The following is an 18,039-nucleotide window of genomic DNA, read 5'->3' as shown; positions in this document are numbered from 1 at the left end:
TACATACATATTTTATTTATATATTTTTATATATTTTTTATTTATAATATATATATATATATATATATATAGTATTTAATATAAATGGAACCATGCCACTTTTTCATTTACTAGATCTTGGACAGATCTGCCTGTCGGTACATATAATTTACCTTGTTCTTGTTAATGGCTGCTAGGTGCTTCCTTGTACAGATGAACCAGGATTTACTTACCCAGTCTTCTACTGAGGAACATTATTTTGATTGTTTTTCACAGCTGAATACTACGTTTTAAAAGAAAGTGTCACCGTGTGCTAGCTTATTCACCAGCTCTTTAACCACCATGGTTTTAGCTTGTGTGCCTTCCATGGAAAACTCCTGGCATTTGCTTTTTGTTTTCTCGGATGGGTAGTATGGTGTTAGAGTGAAAAGAACCAAACACTGAGGGCTGTGAAGTCCGGAGTTCTCGTTTCCAGCTTGGCCATTTATAATCCTCCTGGCTTGGACAGAGGTCGCGTCTCTACCTGAGGGTCTGCCTCCGTAAGCCGGCCTTCCAACTCGGTGCTGCTGTGCAGAACCAAAGAGCTCACCCAGGGAACATGGCTTCACGCAGCCTCTCTGGGGCCGACACATCTCCCTCTTGTCTTTCCGGCCAAACTGCAGACGCTGCTAAACAGTTTTCTCTTTGTGCCCAGACTTCAGGTGACTTTACCCACTGGCATCTTCAACTGTAGGGACAACCACCCCAGCCAGGTTTTCTGACCTATTTTAGGAGAACTCTGCCCCCAGAGTTTTAGAGGAATTCAGGTAATTGTTATTGAGGTAGACAGAGCAGGAAGCAGAGCTGCTGGCTGCAGCCCTTAGATTAAAGGGATGCTCTGAGCCTTTGCTCGGAGACAGCGTCTTGTGCTGTGAGCTATAGAGGGATGGATGCTGCCTGAGCTCGTGCTTTGCAGGAGCTGTTATTTAATTTAAGTGGCTGTCTCCACTGTCTGAGCAATGAAACAATAGACCCAATTAAGTGCACCTTCTGATGCAGACCTGATCTACCTCTTGGAGAGAACAGCTGTAGGAACCTCCCCCGCAAATGAGGTTGTGGAATTCTCCACCCCCGCCAGCGCTGTGGGTGAGAAGTCTGGCAGAACTGGTCTTCCCCACTGTGCCTTCCCTTTCTGGGGCTCCTCTGCCGTGAGCTGAACAGGTGCCCGGGGAGTCACTGAGGTGGGGGGAGGAGAAGCCAGGGCGCTTTGGTGCTGGGAATCTCCGGATGTCCCACCCGTGTCCGCACACCTGTCACCCGGCTGCCAGGTGGGTGCCCGGCCCCACTGAACCCAGAGGTGATGTGGACCCTTATTCCTTTCCCTCCTCGCCCACCCCTTCCATCAAGAGACTTCTTGAAGTGATGAGTTATTGGCCTAGGGCTGCCATAACAAATTACGACAAACTCGGTTTAAAACAACAAAGATTTATTCTCACAGTTCTGGAGGCGAAAAGTCTGAAATCAGGGTGTTACCAGGGTTGGTTCCCTCCGGGGGCTCTGAGGGAGCCCCCATTCCATTCCCCTCTCCTAGCTTCTGGTAGTTGCCAGAAATCCTTGGCCCACCTAGATTTGTAGGATCATTCCTCATCTAGAGACCCTAACTCCGTTACATCACAAAGACCCTGTTCCCAAATAAGGGCACATTCACAGCTGCTGTGCATTTGGTCTTGGACATATCTTTTCGGGGTCTTCTGTTCAGCTCACTATGGTGGATTACGATGCTGGAGTATGACTGAAAAACATATGCCGTCAAAAACTACATTATTAATTTTTACTGTTAATTTTAATGATCACATTGGAAAGTGCAACCAGATGTGCGTAGGGACATTTTATCAGGCAGTTGGAAATATTGGAGTTGGAGTCAGGGCAAAGCTATAGAGAGGCTCTGTCTGGAAGCCATGGAAACAAAGGAAAAGAGAAATAGAAGTTTCCTTCTAGCTATGAGCTTCTGTAATTTCAAGCTTAAAGAGGAGGGGGCAGGTTAGTAGGAGAGGCCAAGAGATTCTGATGACTCTCCAAGGTCGGTGTCTTATACCTCACGTCCTTGCTCTAAGTTGACTCTTAGGCAGTCTTTATCCTTCAACAGCCTCAGAGTACCCTGAGACTAAGCTCCAGGATGCCTGGAGTTCCAAACGCTTTGTTCTAGGAGTGTTTCTTAAAACCTAGAGTGGTCTTCAGTAGCTTTTGGGTAACAGTAGAGCAGATTCCTTCATTTGCCATCGTTCCACAGGTTTCCTGCTTCCCTCGACCTCAAGCTGGAGGTGAATTACCTTTGTTGATGAAAAAAATCAGTCGATTTAAGTAAGAAAGAGATGGAAAATTTTATTCGAGCCAAATTGGGGATTATAACCTGGGAAAAGCCTCTCAGAAAGTTCCGAGAACTGTTCTGCCCATTAGAGCTTAAAACACAGTTATATTTTTTGAGACAGAGGGCTGTACATTACAATGACATATTGTTGACAGTTTATACAATCCAGCGCGTAGGGAGTGATGGGCCATCGTGGGCCCTTATAAGATTAAGAAGGAATATTATCTTTGAAGGAGTTGTCCTGTTGATGCTAAGAGAAGGTTGCCCTTTATGGTTGAGCAGGAATTTCTACTCTTGGGGATGTTCGGTCAGTGCATAATGCAGATACACAAAAGCACAGGTTGAGGAGGGGATGGGGAAGAAGCCAAAGGGCAAAGAAAATCATTTTATGTTTACATTTTTCTTGTCCTTCCATAAAATATGAATTTATTTCACACCTTTGGTGAAAATGAGCTTGCAGTGAAGAGCAGACAAAGAAAAGCCACAGTCCGAGTGGTCATCTAGAAGATGCTCCCACCAAAGTCTTTATCTCACGTTCTTCCTTCCTTTTTCCCTCTCTTCTTCCCTTTCTTCTTCCCATCCTTCTAGCCTTTGTTGGGTACCTACTATTATGATGCTACCTCGGTGGGAATAAAAATATGATTAAGATACAGTGTGTGTCCCTAAGAAATTCACAGCCTTGTGAGGGGATCCAATCCAAAAATACACAATTCTGATGCAGCTAGATAACTCTCATGATGGAGATAATAACAGTAACAATAATCACCATTTACCAGCATCTCTTTTCTGTATCAGGCATTGTAGGAAACAGGCATTATCTCCTATAATCCTTACAAAACTCCCATGTTACAGGTGACGAAACTGAGAATCTGCAAGATGAAGTTGTCCAGTTAATAAGTGTTAGTAGTGGGGCCTGAAACCTTGTGTGTTGGATTCCAAAGTTCATCCTTTAATTCCTATGATCAGGAGAACCAAGGGAGGAGCCCCATTCATTTGGACAGACGGGAGGCTTGTCATTGGTCTGTGGGACTTAAAAATAGGGTCTCACCTTTTATAAATTACAGAGAGTCCGACGTGTCACCAGGGCACAGGACCAGAGTTCAGAGGCTCTTATCTTCTCTGCTTTCCAGCCCTCACCTTTGTCCTCATCACCCCTGTTGCTCTGAAATGCTTTCATGTGGGTGGACGGACTTATTTGCCTTTGGGCTCTCTTTGATCTTTTATTGACTCTTGTCAACATTCGTTTGCTCTTTTAAGGACTGTTTGAGGCCGGCAGCCCATTTAGACCTCTGGACTCGGAGAGTCCTCCACACACACAGACACATCCCAAACTCGTGAAAAGCAGCTGCTTCTGGGATGGGGACTGCTCTCAAAAAATAGGACTGGTGACCCAAGGCAACACGCAGGGCTGAGCAGGGCATTGATCGATCGCTTAAAATGGACTGCCTGTCATGGCTGTCTCTTGCCTTGGCATTCATCACATGGCAGAAGGCCATGATTGATTCTCTGTTGTAATTGAATCTTACAGATGTAAGGGGATTGTAATTAACACACTGACATTGCTGTCATCAGAAAATCTCCAGCCGCAGATTCAGCACTGTTTGGTGATAAATACTTCCTTGCCTGCAGCACTGCCGTCCCTCGGATCCAGAGCTCTCGCGCCGGGCAGTGTGCAGAACAAATGAGTGCATCGTAGAGGGACCTCTTAAAGTGGGCAGGGTCTGAGAGCTGCTGGCGTTTAGAATGCCATACGGACGTGGCTTGCAGGACCCTTCTTTCTGGGAACATTACTAGGAGGAGAGGGATGAACATCTCTTCAGCCTCTACTCCATCCAGGACCAATCACAGATGCTCCTGGGAGTACGATGCGTGGATGCTCCTCTGCTCTCAGGGTGGTCCCAGGAGAGCACATTCAAGGCTCTGTGGGATCCAAGGAGAGTAATTTTATCACAACAGGGGAAGGTGGGACTTCATGGAGAAAGCAGTGTTTGGGACAGGTGTTGAAGGCTTCTTGAAGGCCAAACTGAGGGAAATAGGTGTTCTTGGTGATGGTTACAATGTGTTAAACCAGGAGGGTGAGAAGGTAAGACACTCATTCAGAAAGCATCCTGCAACTCAGTTTAGCTGGTGCTTGAGTTCGTTCAGGTGAGCAGCTGGAAAGGAGGAGACAAAAAGTAGGCTCGCACTGTGCTCTAGACGGAATGTTTGTGTCACCCCCTGCCCCGAACCAATTCATATATTGAAATCCTAACCCTGGATGTGATGGCTTTAGGAGTGGACTCTCTGGGAGATGATTAGGGCTTGAGGGTGGAGCCCTCATGGATGGCATTAGTGCCCTTACAGACGAGACCTCGGAGAGCTCCTTCACCTCTTCTGCTGTGAGGACACAGTGAGAAGATGGTCATCTTTGAACTGGGCAACAAACTCTCACCAGACACCAAATCTGCTGGCACCTTAATCTTGGACTTCCCAGTCTCCAGATTGTGAGAAATAAATGTCTGTGTCTGTAAGCCACCCAATCTGTGGTGTTGTGTTAAAGCAGCCCAAATGGACCAAGATACACAGCCATACTCTTACTCAGTGTCTTCCGATGACACTGGTCCCCTCAGGGATTATGTTGGATGGATCTTTATTATTTCTGAGCAGTTGTCCCCGGGGGATCCCTGCCTGGGGGACTTTTAACTGTCTCTCTTCGCACTGTTTCTGAAACAGCTTTCAGGTTCAAGGGCTGTCAGTTTCCAGAAAAGAAAGACTGGATACAAATTTTCCTTTTATGCCCGAAAACACCATGGACCCAGCAGACCCAGACTGTAGATTAGGGTCCACTGATGGGTGTTGAAGCCCCTTGCCACCTGCCCCCTCCACCCCCAGTTCTTAGTGTCTGGAAACACTCCTGGATGGGGGGTTTGGGTAAGAAGGAGGTGGATGGGGAGAGGACAGGTACAGACCCTGAGTTTCCAGTGAGAATCTCTTCCCCAGCCCCCATGACATAACAGTAACTTTACTTCGGGCCACGCAACCCTGGCCTCACCCTCAGGACCAGAGTATGTTGCTCTCTTAGTGATGAAGCCAGTTCAAGTCAGAACTGTCCAGTCGTGCACAAGCCAGAGACCTGGAAAGGGCCAAAGAATCGGGTGTAGATTAAGCAATTAAATGTAGCAACATGAGCTCCTGTGAAGGGGAAAGACCTGAGAGCACAAAGGATGTGTGCCCCAGCTCCTTAACCAAAGAAACCTTACTGCCCTTTCCTCGGGGAGACAAGTTAGGCCCAAATCAAAGGAGTTGGTTTTGTTTTATTTTGTTTATTGAAGTATAGTCAGTTTACAATGTTGTGTTAATTTCTGGTATACAGCAGTGTGATTCACTTATATACACACACACAGACGTATATGTATGTGTGTATATATATATACATGTGTGTATATATATCCTTTTCATATTATTTTTCATTAGAGGCTATTGTAATAGGCATTGAATATAGTTCCCTGTGCTATACAGTGGGACCTTGCTGTTTATCTATTTTACATATAGTCGTTAGTATCTGCAGTTCCCGAACTCCTAATTTATCCCTTCCTACCCCCTTTCCCCTCTGGTAACCATAAATTTGTTTTCTATGTCTGTGAGTCTGTTTCTGTTTTATAAATAAGTTTGTCATTTTTTTTTAGATTCCACATATAAGTGATATCACGTGGTATTTTTCTTTCTCTTTCTGGCTTACTTCACTTAGTATGACAATATCCAGGTCCATCCATGTTGCTCCAAATGGCATTAGTTTGTTCTTTTTATGGCTGAGTAGTATTCCATTGAATATTACCACAGCAACATAAGATGCATAAATGGAACTACCTTGGCTTCTAGGAATCCTTGGAACCTTCCTCCACTCCTCCCCTACCCTTCAGCCCCCAAACTCCTCATTCCTCCACCAGCCCTTCCCCTGTTCCCTTAAAAGAATTACTGTAAGTAAACATTCTTATTGTAGGAATTCTGAAAAGCAGAAAAGAAAAGAAAGCCACTTTCATTAACCCACCTCACAGGTGCTGGGAGGGGTGGGGGGACCACTGTCAGCATCTCATATTGTGTTTGAACCTTTAAAAAAAAAGTGTTTCAATATGAAAATTCAAACTCATGCACTTCTAATGAAACTTGGCCTGGATGGGACAGAGGTTGGGGACGTACTGCTTTTGGTCAGATCGGTTTTCAAGATCTCCACCAAGCCCTTCATTTTTCTTCCTTGGTTGTTTTAGGGAGTGGCTGAGGCTGAGCTGGAGCAGAACCTGAATCGGACTTTCAGAAGCTTCTTCAGAACACATGATGAGGTAAGGGGCATGTGGGGAGCGGTGGGGGGACCCCAGATTGCTTCCCTGGGAGGATGTAGGGGGTTGGTTGGTGTCAGGGTCTGGGAATGAGCAACTTGCCTTCTTCCCTTTGACTTCTCTAGTCAGGGCAATTGGGGTCCTCACTCCACCAGTCCCTTCATTAATGGGGAAAGGTCACACCTTCACTGTCACACACCAGTAGGGCTTTGCAACTTAAGGAAAGATCATGGCGGCAGTTTAGAAATTCTACTGTTTTACCATTACCCTTTTCATAGGCATCATTGTCTATCAAAGTCCAGAATTAATTGCTGTCTCAAACCCTTTTCTTAAACAACCACTGCTAGACTGCTTTAACACAGTAACCCACCCTCCTGTCGCACGTGTTGGGAGTCACTGCCACTGGAGTTGCTTTACTTCCCAATTTTTGCCAGGTGCTTTGCTGACCACTTCTGGCATCTCACTCTTTTATACTGAGTTCAGTTTCTTTCTTCCTGAAGTATCTCCTTTGGTAGTACTCTCAACTAGCAGTAAACTCATAAATTTTTGGCCTGAAAATATCTTTATTTTGCTTTCACTCTTGAAGAACAGTTTATCTGAGTATTGCATTCTAGGTTGACAATTGTTTTCTTCTAGAAGCTTCTATCATTGCTTATAAGAAATCAGCCTGAGGGCTAACTTCTTGGGGATTATTTGTCTTTTAGTCGCAGCTGATCAGTAGTTTAACTCATCTCTGAGGTTTTCTTTTTAATTTCAGAGAACAGATTTTTTGTTGTTGTTTGATTTTTTTTTTAGGTTTATTTATTTATATTTTGGAGGAGGTACTGGGGATTGAGCCCAAGACCTTGTGCATGCTAAGCATGTGCTCTACCACTTGAGCTATACCCTCCCCACTGTTGTTTAATTTTTGGAAGTTGTATTTGGTTCTTTTTCAAATCATTCTTACCTCTAAGTCTTGTTCTAAGCTTGTTCAGTTCCTTCTTTTTGTCTTTAACCGTTTTAAGCATACTCATTTTTCATTCTCTCTCTCTCTATCTTCCTCTTCAAGTTCTATTATTTGGTGTTCTTGGAGCGTCTTGTTTTATTGTTTGCTGTGTTTTCTGTCCCTTGTAATGGGGCCTTGTGTTGGGGGGTGGGGGAGGGAATTTTGTAATTTTGGTTTGTGGGCTCATCTTCAGCATCACTTAATCCTTACCAACCTGCTTCAGCTGGGATGGAGGAAATAGCCCTCCTGTGTGGTTTAGCATTTGTTTCTTCTGCCAGGCATCCTGCCAGCATGACCCGCCCAGGCTCACTTTGGCTGTTGCTATTTACTTCACTTACTGGTGGTTTCCAGATCTCACAGATAGTATCAGTTCAAACTCAAACATGTGCAAAGGCAGGCTTGTGGCTATGAATTCCTAAGGAAGCTTTTTTTGTTTTCATTTTTTTGTTTGTTTGTTTGTTTGTTTTTTTGGTACCAAACTGAATGGACCAAATCCTTTGACATCTCTTTGTCATGATAAGTGGGTTTTTCTCTAGTCCACCCTTTAACTGACAGCCCAGATTGACTGAATTCACTGTGAAGGGGCAGAGAGGCTCTCATGTTTAGCTTCCCACCTGCCTTAGACCTAAGGTCTCATCTCTTGTTCCATTGGTTGATACCCCCGCGTCCTTAACATTATCTGCAAGCACCCAGGAGCAGCCTTGGCCTGGAACTTGGTTGTGAGCTGCCTCAGCTTTGATGCTGAGGACCTGCCTCGCCCTTGGGCATTTAGCATGTTTGTATAGTTTGCTGGTACTCATAGGGTTTTTAGATGACCTGTTCTTGCATATTTCCTTTGCTTCATCCATGACATCTTTTCTAACTTTTCTCCCTCCAGACTTTCCTCACCGTGAACAAAGTCCGTGAAGTGGGTAAGAGACATTCTTAGGAGGGAAGGGTGGCAGGAGGGCCACGGAAGGAACCAGCTGAGTGTTAAATGAGTGTTTCTCCATCTGACGGCTGTGGGCAGAAGCAGCTGCCTGCCGCCCCTTAACTATGACTTGCTTAATAAAGGTTCCTGCTGGTGGTTTGCGCTCACCCCGACCCTGGGCTGACCACACAGCCCCGGGTTTTTTTCCCCCCACGGAGTTTTGGATTGAAGATCTTAAAAAGTAAGAGTTTAGAGGAATCTCACCCTCTGCTGATTAGAACCGAGGCCCAGGATAGGAACTGACCGCTGCAAAGTCACCTGGTGCAGGCAGAGCAGAAATCAGGCTAGACCCTCAGCCGGGGCTCCTCTGTCATAGTGCCCTTGCCTTCCCTCCATCAGAGTCAGTTTTGTTCTGTGAAGACAGCCCTGTTCTCACTCCTGGCTTGGATATAAGTGAGGAGCCAGGGCCGGGAGGAGACTGGAGCTCCTGAATTGGTCAGTGTTTGGCCCCGACTCTGGCTTCGCCATCACCCCTTGTATTTTTATTAACCATGATCACTGCCACTTGTAGGAGTACCTCCTGTGTACATCAAACACTGGACCAGCCCCCTTTAAATAAATGACTTATAACCCTTGTGACATGGCCCAAACTCCCACTGGTGTCTCTATCCCGCAGGGGAGGAAAATGGGTCTCAGAAGAGCCACAGAATCTGTCCAAAGTGGCCAGGCTGGGGTTAAACTCTGCTGAGCCTAACGGCTTCTCTCGCTGGTCAGGGACAGCTCTCCATTCCCTCCCTCCACTCCTCACTCATTTACATAGTCACTTGTTCATTCCTTCATTCCTCAAACATTCTGAGTGCATGCTTGGTGTGAGGCAGGCGCAGGTACCCATATGTACGAGGCAGAATCCTTGCCCTCAGGGAGCCCCAGTCTCTTAAGGAAGCAGAAAGCAGTAATAAAGGGAGAGCTGGGGGGGGTCCCAGAAGCCTGGGCAGCAGCAGCCAGGACACCTGCCTAGGGGGATGGTGGGCAAGGGAGGAACCCTGATCATATACCCCTTTGATGTATCTCCTGAGCACCTGTACCACCAGCGAGGCTCTGAGAGCTTAGAAATAGTGCATCAGTCCCATTCATGCACCAGCGTTAATACCCATGGGGCTGTTGCCCAGGAAAAGGCACTGGTCCCTGGACTGTCAGTCACCATCACGAGCTGCCCTCCCCACAGGGCCTGGGGGCTTCAGGGACACCATGTAGCCTCTGAAAAGAAGATAGGATTTCATATCAAGGGTCCATGAGCCTGCAGAGAGCAGTAGCGTGCTTTCTTCCTTGTCCTGGATTTTCCTCTAGACTAAGATGAAAATCAGAGCATGGACTTTGAAAACTCCAAGAATCTCAGTGGAGATATTGAAAGAAGAACATAACTGTTAAACTATTTAGAAAAGGTGTCATCTAGGGGAGAGGATGGCTGGAGGCTGACAGGGCCCAGAAATGGAAAAGGGTGTGTCATCCTTGAACTGCGCTGCGTTCAAAGGAGAGGAGGGGTAGGTTTCATCCTAGAAGTTACGGCCTGTGTGTGTGATACCCTCGGGTTCCAGGATGACAGTAAGAGCAAGGACTTGGAGCTCAAGACTGGGTGGGTCATCGTGGGAAAGAGAGCACAAATGAAGGAGCGTGAGGAGAGTTCAGACAGAATGGGAGAGGCAGTTAGGTGCCTGACCTCAAGTGGGAACGCTGGCATTAGAACCCAGACACTTGCTCCTGGGCTATGGGAGAGGAAAGGCGTGGCTTTTTGCAGGAGGACTCTTTGTGAACACCCCAGAGGAGCCCAGCCTCAGCAGGATGGTCACCGAGGGGGACATCCAGTTCTACGTGCAGCAGTTCAAGAAGTCCGGTTTCAGGTAAAGAGAACAGTGCCCCAAACACCAAAGAGAGACTGTTAGCAGAGAGGGTGCTCAGCTGTCATGGTACAGGGTGAGGTCCAGTGCCCCTCCGGCTCAGCCCCCGTGAATTTCTGGCCAGCTCCTGCTTGAATGCCTCCAGTGTCGGGAGGCTCACTATCTGATGATACTCAGCCTGCTGTAGTTTGGAGAGTTCTGTGTGTTATCCCTTATGCGGCCCCCTCGGAGCAGATGTTTTTCACCTTTTTTCAGTCGTGACCTCTGTGAGCATCAGAGGACAGCTCTGAGCTCTTCAGAAAAACACAAAAACCCACAGAAACTCAAAAATTGCATACATGTTGGGGGAGGAGGGCAGGTTAGAGACCTCTCCTATTTATACATATAACAGCTTTCCTGAGCTCTAACTCACAAAGCATAGAATTCACCCACTGAAAGAGTACAATTCAGCAATTTTTCATCTTTCCATGGAGCTCTGCCATCATCGTCACGATCCATTTTAGACTGTTTTCATCACCCAAAAAGCAGCTCTGTTCCCTTTTGCAGTCACCCCCACCCACCTCGGTCCCCTAGTCCTGGGCACTCACCAGTCTGCTCTCCGGCCCCCGGACCTGCCTATTCTGGTCATTTCACACAAATGGAATCTTGCACCATGTGGTCCCTGGTGCCTGGCATCCTTCGTTCAGAATGTTCTCGGGTTTGTCCATGTTGTGGTCTGTGCCAGGACTTCATTCCTTTTTCTCAGGTCTGTTTTCATGCTGTGGTTCTGGGCCCTGCCCTGGAACCACTAAGAATCACTCTAACAGCCCCTTTGCCTCATCGTCCTTCAAATACTTGGATATCACGAATCTTTGAAGCTCACAAGTCCCTCGAGGGCACTCCTGAGTTTCCGTCCTCCTCCTCTCCCTGTGCATCTCTCTTCACACCCCATCCTTCATTTAGACCCAGGGGTGCAGAAGGAGCCCCACAGCCGCCCCAGCTTCATCAGCCCTGCCTGTAAGTTCACAGCGTGGCAGCCTTGGCCGTGAACACTCATGGTGGCCCTTTCGGCCCAGTGTCTTCTGCACCACAATTGCAACTCTTCCTTAAGTTTCTCTCTTTTTTTTTTTTTTTTAACATAGGTGACAATTTAAGAGTCTCAGACTTGGGAACAGATGTGCTCGGGAAGGGAGTGGAGAAGTAATCAGATCTGGCCCTTCCATGTACAGGAGGGAAAACTAGAAGTCCCAGAAGGGCACGTGGCTCGTTCAAGGCCCTCTTTTTCACTGGGGAAACCTCAAGGGCTGGACGGCCCCAACCCCCACCAAGCCTGAGGATGGGGGGAGTGTTCTAGGTACAGCCTTGGAGCCACCCCGCCTGTCCTGAGGCGGCACCTCTGCATCACCCATTAGGTGGAAGGGACTCCCAGTGTCCCTTTGTCCCTTTTCTGTGGGTTCCCTGGGGCAGGGGAATGGCTGTGGCTGCTCAAGCTCCCCACCCTCCTTCAAGACAGCCTTGGGAGGAAGTGGAGGGTCTGGTCGGGCTGGCGTCTGGGTGTTGCTGGATGCCGGCTACAGAGACTGTCAGCCCTCCGCCCGGCCCTGTGCCTGCTCTGGGCCGTGATGGATAAAGCCCAGCGAGCGCGCGGGGCAACAGGGCATGATCCTGGGCTCTGTTCTCTTCCCGCTGCAGGAGCCTTTGCTCTTCCCGGGAAGACCGGCTCTGTGCAGCTGGTTGCCGGTGGGGTCTGTAGCTCAAGCTTTCCTCTTTTTCTTCCCTGATCTGCCCCTCCCAGGGGTCCTCTAAACTGGTACCGGAACATGGAAAGGAACTGGCAGTGGGGCTGCAAAGCCTTGGGAAGGAAGGTGAGTCTGGTGATCTTCCCTCCCCCATAAACCTTACCCTAGGGGCTTCCGGGGGTCATTTTGGAAGTGCCTCCACTCCGGGGATCCTTTAGGACCTCTTTTGCTGATGCTTCTCTTGCAGTGGCAGAGGGTGGCTTTGGGGACAGAACGAGGGTCTTTTCGGGTGACTACAGCATCGGTCTGGAAGGTCCAGGTCTCCCAGTGATGCCCTGGCTCAGAGCACAGGTGGCCCGGGGTAACTTCTGGAAAGAGCATTAGGTGCTGTCAGAGAGACAGGGCTTTAGTCTCTGGCTGCGTCACCTTGACCAAGTCAGTGTGAGTCTCAGCTCCCTCACTGGTCAAGCAGAGATGGGTTTCCAATTTCTGGGTCTGCAAGGGGAGTAAACAGGGGCCCCCTGTTTTCACTTAAAATATTAAAAACCTAAGGGAAATTGTGTTTTCACGTTCCTCGGCTCACTTGGCAGCCCTGGTCACTTCCTTGATTCAGTCAAATGTATGAACACCGTCTCTGTGCCGGGAACCGTGCCAGACCTTAGGAATACCGGGCAAATGAAACAGGTGAGGGCCTGACCTCATGGGGTTAGGTCTTGAGGAAGCAGAGCATAAAACATAGCGGTTAAGAGCAGGCTGGGCAGCCAGTCAGCCTGGGAGCTAACCTCTGTGTGACTCTGGGGAAGGCACCTAATCACTCTGTTCTCCGTTGCCACTTCTGTGATATGGAAAGGCAAGAATGGCCTACCTCTGGAGCTGCTTAAAGATAAAATGGGTTGACACCAATAAAATGCTTAGCTAGAACACATCCTGACATATAGTAGTGGTTCAATTAATGCTTTTTTGCCTTCTCACCACTCTAATCTGGGATGGATGAAAATGACAAAACCTCAGTTTGATTGGCAAACTCGCTCCAAGCATGAGAGATGAGGTCAGGTCTTTGGGGAAGTGAACCCCGATGGTGGTAAGGATGGGAACGTCTTCTTCTGTGGTTTCCTTCCATCGGCTGAGGTCTGGGAGGGTCCCCAGAGGGCTACCCCCTCTCCCACCTCCTCCCATGCCTCCACCACCACTTTGCATTTTGACTTAGAACATTCTAGAGTCTACACACCCCCACAGCTGTCTCAGGATTTATTTCAACCATAAAATCACTTCTGAACATCCCCTGGTTCTTCACCCCTTGGAGGAGGTGAGCAGTGAGGGTTATATGGCTCTGCAGGGAGGTGAAAAATGGTGCACATTCCTTAACCAGCGACACTGAATGCTGTTGGGCAATTGTAATGGGAGCGTGAGAACAGAGAGTAAAGGGAGGCGCTCTCGACCTTGACCTTTTGGTGTTCCATTTATCAGCAGATAAAAGTGAAGCCTTTTTTGCTGCCTCTAATGTCACACTGATAACGGTGTGGTCAGCCCAGTCACACGCCAGCTGCTCTTGTCAGGCATCCCCTTCATTCAAAGAAAAGGAATGTTAATCTCCATCCAAGGGCATCTTTCCTCCTTTCTGGAGCTGTCTGGTCCCACGAACATCAGTCACACAGAGCGGGCCACACACATGCTCTTACTTACACGCGCACACACACAATCTGTGCTCACTTCACGGCTGAATCTGTCCCCGTGAGAAAACCCAGTCCTTTCTTTTGTGTGCCTCCTTTACTTTCATACAAAACACTGGCCTTCTGACACTCCTTGTCCCAAGTGTGTGTGGGGTTTCCCACACCACCAGGCAATTCTCTGCGACACTAGCTGGGTGCCCTACAGCGTAACTCAGTTCTGACAGTATCTGGTGACAGCGCCAGATCCCACAGGCTAAGGTCTCAGTCCTGCAGGACTGCGCTCCAATTCAGATGCCAGTCCCAAGTCCAGGTTGTTACGTGCACCTCCAACCGATTGGCTATAACTCTGAGGTTCCCAGGACCCCCTCCTTGGGTCCGTTAATTTGCTAGGGCAGCTCACAGAATTCGGAAACACTTATGTTTACCAGCTTATTAAACATGAACCACCAGATGAGGAGACACATCGGGTGAGGTCTGGGAGGGTCCCCGGCACGGGAGCTTCTGTCCCCACGCAGCTGGGGTGTGCTCCCCTCCTGGTGTGGATGAGTTCACCAACTGGAAGCTCTCCGAGCTCCAACCTACTGAAATTGTATGAATTTTTATGGAGACTCGATCAATTATTAACTCCATTTCCAGCCCTTTTCCCCTCTCCTCTTCCAAGGCGGGGGAGGGGTGGCTGAAAATTCCAAGCTTATAACCGTGGCTTGGGCTTTCTGGCCGCCAGCGCCCATCCAGGAGCCCCACGGCATCACCTCGTTAGAACAAAAGATGCTCTTAATGCTCTTACCACTTAGGAGCTTACAAGGGCTTCAGGAACTCTGTGCTGGGAACTGGGGACAGAGACCAAGATAGACATTTTCTAATCTCTCACACCATCATTTTATTTAAAAAGTTTTTTTTAAATCTGTTAGCATTTTTTTCTTTCTTTTTATTGAAGTATAGTTGCTGTACAATATATAAGTCACAGGGGTACAATTTAGTGGTTCACAATTTTTAAAGGTTATGCTCCACTTACGGTTATTATAAAATCTTGGCTATAATCCCCATGTGGTACAATAAGTCCTTGTAGCTTATTTCATACCTGACAGTTTGTACCTCTTAATCTCCCCAGCCCTTTAGATCTTCAGTAATACTGATGCCTCCTCTGTACAAAGCATGATGGAAACAAAGCCAGACCACCGGGGTGCTGTGGGGGTCTTTTGAGGGACAGTTAATAGTGAAGGAAGACACCCGGTGGGCGTGAACATAAAGAATGTCCCCTTGCCCGGGTGAGGGAGGGCCCGGGTGCCGAGGGCTCGAGAAGAGACCGTCTCTTCCCTCTTCCGGCTGCTCCTACTCCCATTATCCTTCCCCAGATCCTGATTCCGGCCCTGATGGTCACCGCGGAGAAGGATTTCGTGCTTGTTCCTGAGCTGTCCAAGCATATGGAGGACTGGGTAAGGGAGTGGTCCTGCCCCGGGGTCATCAGTGCTTCCTGGAAGAGGACACCGGTGCCCGTGAGGATGCAGAGTGGGAGTTTGGGTTGGGCCACTTGCCTGAGATGAGTTGGGTCAGTGCTGTGTACCAGGGAGGTGATACGGTACAGACCCCGCCCCACAGGAGCTCGCCGTCCAGCAGTTAACACCATAGGCAGGAGGGTGGTGCAGACGAGGGCACGGCTGGGAGCGAGGGCGTCACAGAGGTGCTGGCCACTGCCCCTGGCCTGGATAAACTCCCAAGTCGTGCCTGGCAGAGAGAGAGACAGGATGAGGAAAAGCAGGGATGGATGAGAGAGCTCAGAGGACACAGGACGCTGATGCAGCTGGGAGGCTTTGCTGAGCCTGCTGGGCCGGCCTGAGCTGTGTGGACCCATGGGCGTGGGGGCTGTCGAAGGGAAGTGTGACAGGTATCAGACCTGCGGGTTGAAAGCTCATTCGACGGAAAGCATGGAGGTTGGTAGGGATGGAGAGGCCTGCAAGTGGATGCTGGGAGCATCCATCTGCCCTTGACCGTGGCTTTGTAGCCTCATCTGGCGTGGCAGAGAGTGCGTTTCCAGGGATGCTGCCAAGGACAGCTGCAGAGCCAGTCAAAGAAGGACTGTGACCCACTTGGGGGATTTAGGTTCCAAAAGGGAGGCCGGACAGCCTGGCACACGGACCAGGAGGAGGGAGGCAGCCCAGGAAGGGGACGGGCAGTGAATGGGCGGAGTCCTAATGGTTCTGAAGGGAGGCAGTCCGTTGTGATGAGTACGGGTCAGCCCAGATTTGAATCTTAGCTCAGCCCTTCTGTGTGGCCTTGGGCTAGTTACCGAACCTCTCTGAGCCTTCATATTACTCACAGGGTCCTGATCAAGGTGAAATAAGGCAACGCATGTGGGGCGCCCAGCACATAGGAGCTCAGTCGGTGGTCATTCCTTTCCTAAATAATGCAGCATTTCTAGGGGACTGGCCCAGGGGGAGCAGAGAAGAAGGGGCCTGCTCACAGGGGTCTCCGTCACACTAGTAACCTGAAACCAGGCCATTTGTCTTCTGCCATTTACCTTTCTGGGTGGTGTTTTCTTCCAGATCCCCCATCTGAAAAGGGGACACATTAATGATTGTGGACACTGGACACAGATGGAGAAGTAAGGAGATGGGGGGTCCCTGCGGGGGGGACATCAGGAGCCCCCATTCACCTCCAATAAGCCGCTTGCTTGGCCACCTCTGCCTTTGCGTGAGTGAGGTGAGTGGGTCTAGACAGGTGTGAATCGCCTTCTATTCCCTTTCCAGGCCCACCGAGTTAAATCGGATCCTCATTGAGTGGCTGGAGACTGACGCCAGGGACCCACCGGTGGTCTCAAAGCTGTAGGGTGTGGCTTGTGTCAGCCCCCAGCCCCCAGCAGGTGCTCCAGCCGCTTCACCTGCTGGGACGCTGCTCTGGTACCCGGATGAGGCCTTCCCGCATCTCATAACCAGCAGCGTTGTTCTGAAGGAGTTTGCAGCAAAGAGTGATTTTCTTTCAATGAAATGAGTCAAATTTGACATAATTTGAGACACACGGAAAGTCACGTGTGATTAATTTTCTGGGTATGAATGCATTGCTTTATCTCTAAAAGTGATTAGTGATCTGTGGGGGACGGAATGGGATGGCCAGGGGGTGATTTTTCTTTGACTAATCAGTTTATCGATTTGATGATGCAAAATCAGCAATTTGGGAGCATTTCAGCAGACTGGGACTCCTTTATTCAATAAAGTTAACAACTGTGATACTGTCGTTTGTGTCCTTGGGAGGAAAGCAGGTGATTGTTCTAAGAAAGTGTCCCGTCTAAATGAGCACGTTTCCCTCTGTTCTGGAGTCTACAAGGCTCTGCATGGCCTAGATCAGAGCTGTCCGGTGGAACTTTCTGGTCTGCTTTGTGCTGTTGGGCAGAGTGGCCACTAGCCACGTGTGGCCACGCGCCCTGTCTGCCTGCTCCCTTCACGTGGTGCGCCCGTGGACATACGCTCGCCTCCCTCGCTGCACGTTCTGCAGAGAAAGCTTGTGGGCGAGGTGGTGTCTCCAGGCTGAATTCTGAATTATGATGAGTGTAAATCAACCAAGCAAAATATTACATAACTCCAAGTGTGTGCAGAAAGCAAGGGGCAGGTTAGAAATGTTAGCTGCTCTCATTATTAAATGCCTCTGTGTGCCTGGAGCCCTACACGCACCATGTCTTATCCTTCCCATTTAACAGGTGGGAAAACTGAGGTTCAGATAATTTGCCCAGGTCACTTGGCCAGCTGGGGGAAGAGTCTAGGTTCAGACACGTGCTGTCTGGTTCCACAGGCCAAGCCCCTTCTTCCAAATCTCTTTTCCTTTTTGAATCTGGAGTCAAACCACCCAGGCCAAACCCCTGCTCCACCGCTCACCATGGGGTGACCTCAAGAAAGGGTTTCCTAGGCCTCAGTTCCCTTTCCTATAAAACAGGGACATGACTAGCACCGAACTCATGGGTGATTGTGAGTATGAAATGAGTGTTGAGGGAATGCAGACGGGGCCCGAGGATGGAGCCTGGTGCAGACCGTGTGCTCCGCAAGTTCTGGCCGTAAGATTTCTCCCAGGATGGGGCCTCGGAGGATGTTACACTCGCAGCCACCCCACCACCACCTCCTGCCTTGTGGATCTGAAAATGAAAGGGCTCATTTGAAAAATAAATGTGTGTCCCGGGGAAATGGCTACACAAGCCAGACAACATAATTTTGCTAACAACGCCCAGGCTTATCTG

At 48.9% G+C, this 18,039-nt stretch overlaps 1 protein-coding gene across 1 annotated transcript in view; it reads left to right on the top strand.

Annotated features, from left to right (window-relative positions):
• Window positions 1-17,041, top strand: part of EPHX2 (epoxide hydrolase 2) — a 50,740-nt gene extending 33,699 nt beyond the window's left edge. The window contains exons 13-19 of the mRNA XM_032471115.1: window positions 6,571-6,642; window positions 8,502-8,535; window positions 10,330-10,432; window positions 12,204-12,273; window positions 15,173-15,253; window positions 16,361-16,419; window positions 16,565-17,041. Coding sequence (XP_032327006.1) covers window positions 6,571-6,642; window positions 8,502-8,535; window positions 10,330-10,432; window positions 12,204-12,273; window positions 15,173-15,253; window positions 16,361-16,419; window positions 16,565-16,643 — 498 coding nt within the window. The 3' untranslated portion in view covers window positions 16,644-17,041. The remainder of the gene's footprint in view (window positions 1-6,570; window positions 6,643-8,501; window positions 8,536-10,329; window positions 10,433-12,203; window positions 12,274-15,172; window positions 15,254-16,360; window positions 16,420-16,564) is intronic.
• The last annotated feature ends 998 nt before the right edge of the window (window positions 17,042-18,039 follow it).

This window comes from Camelus ferus, chromosome 31 (genome assembly GCF_009834535.1).
Source record: "Camelus ferus isolate YT-003-E chromosome 31, BCGSAC_Cfer_1.0, whole genome shotgun sequence".
In the NCBI taxonomy this organism is placed as follows: Eukaryota; Metazoa; Chordata; class Mammalia; order Artiodactyla; family Camelidae; genus Camelus; species Camelus ferus.
This window is presented reverse-complemented; position numbering and strand designations above follow the sequence as displayed.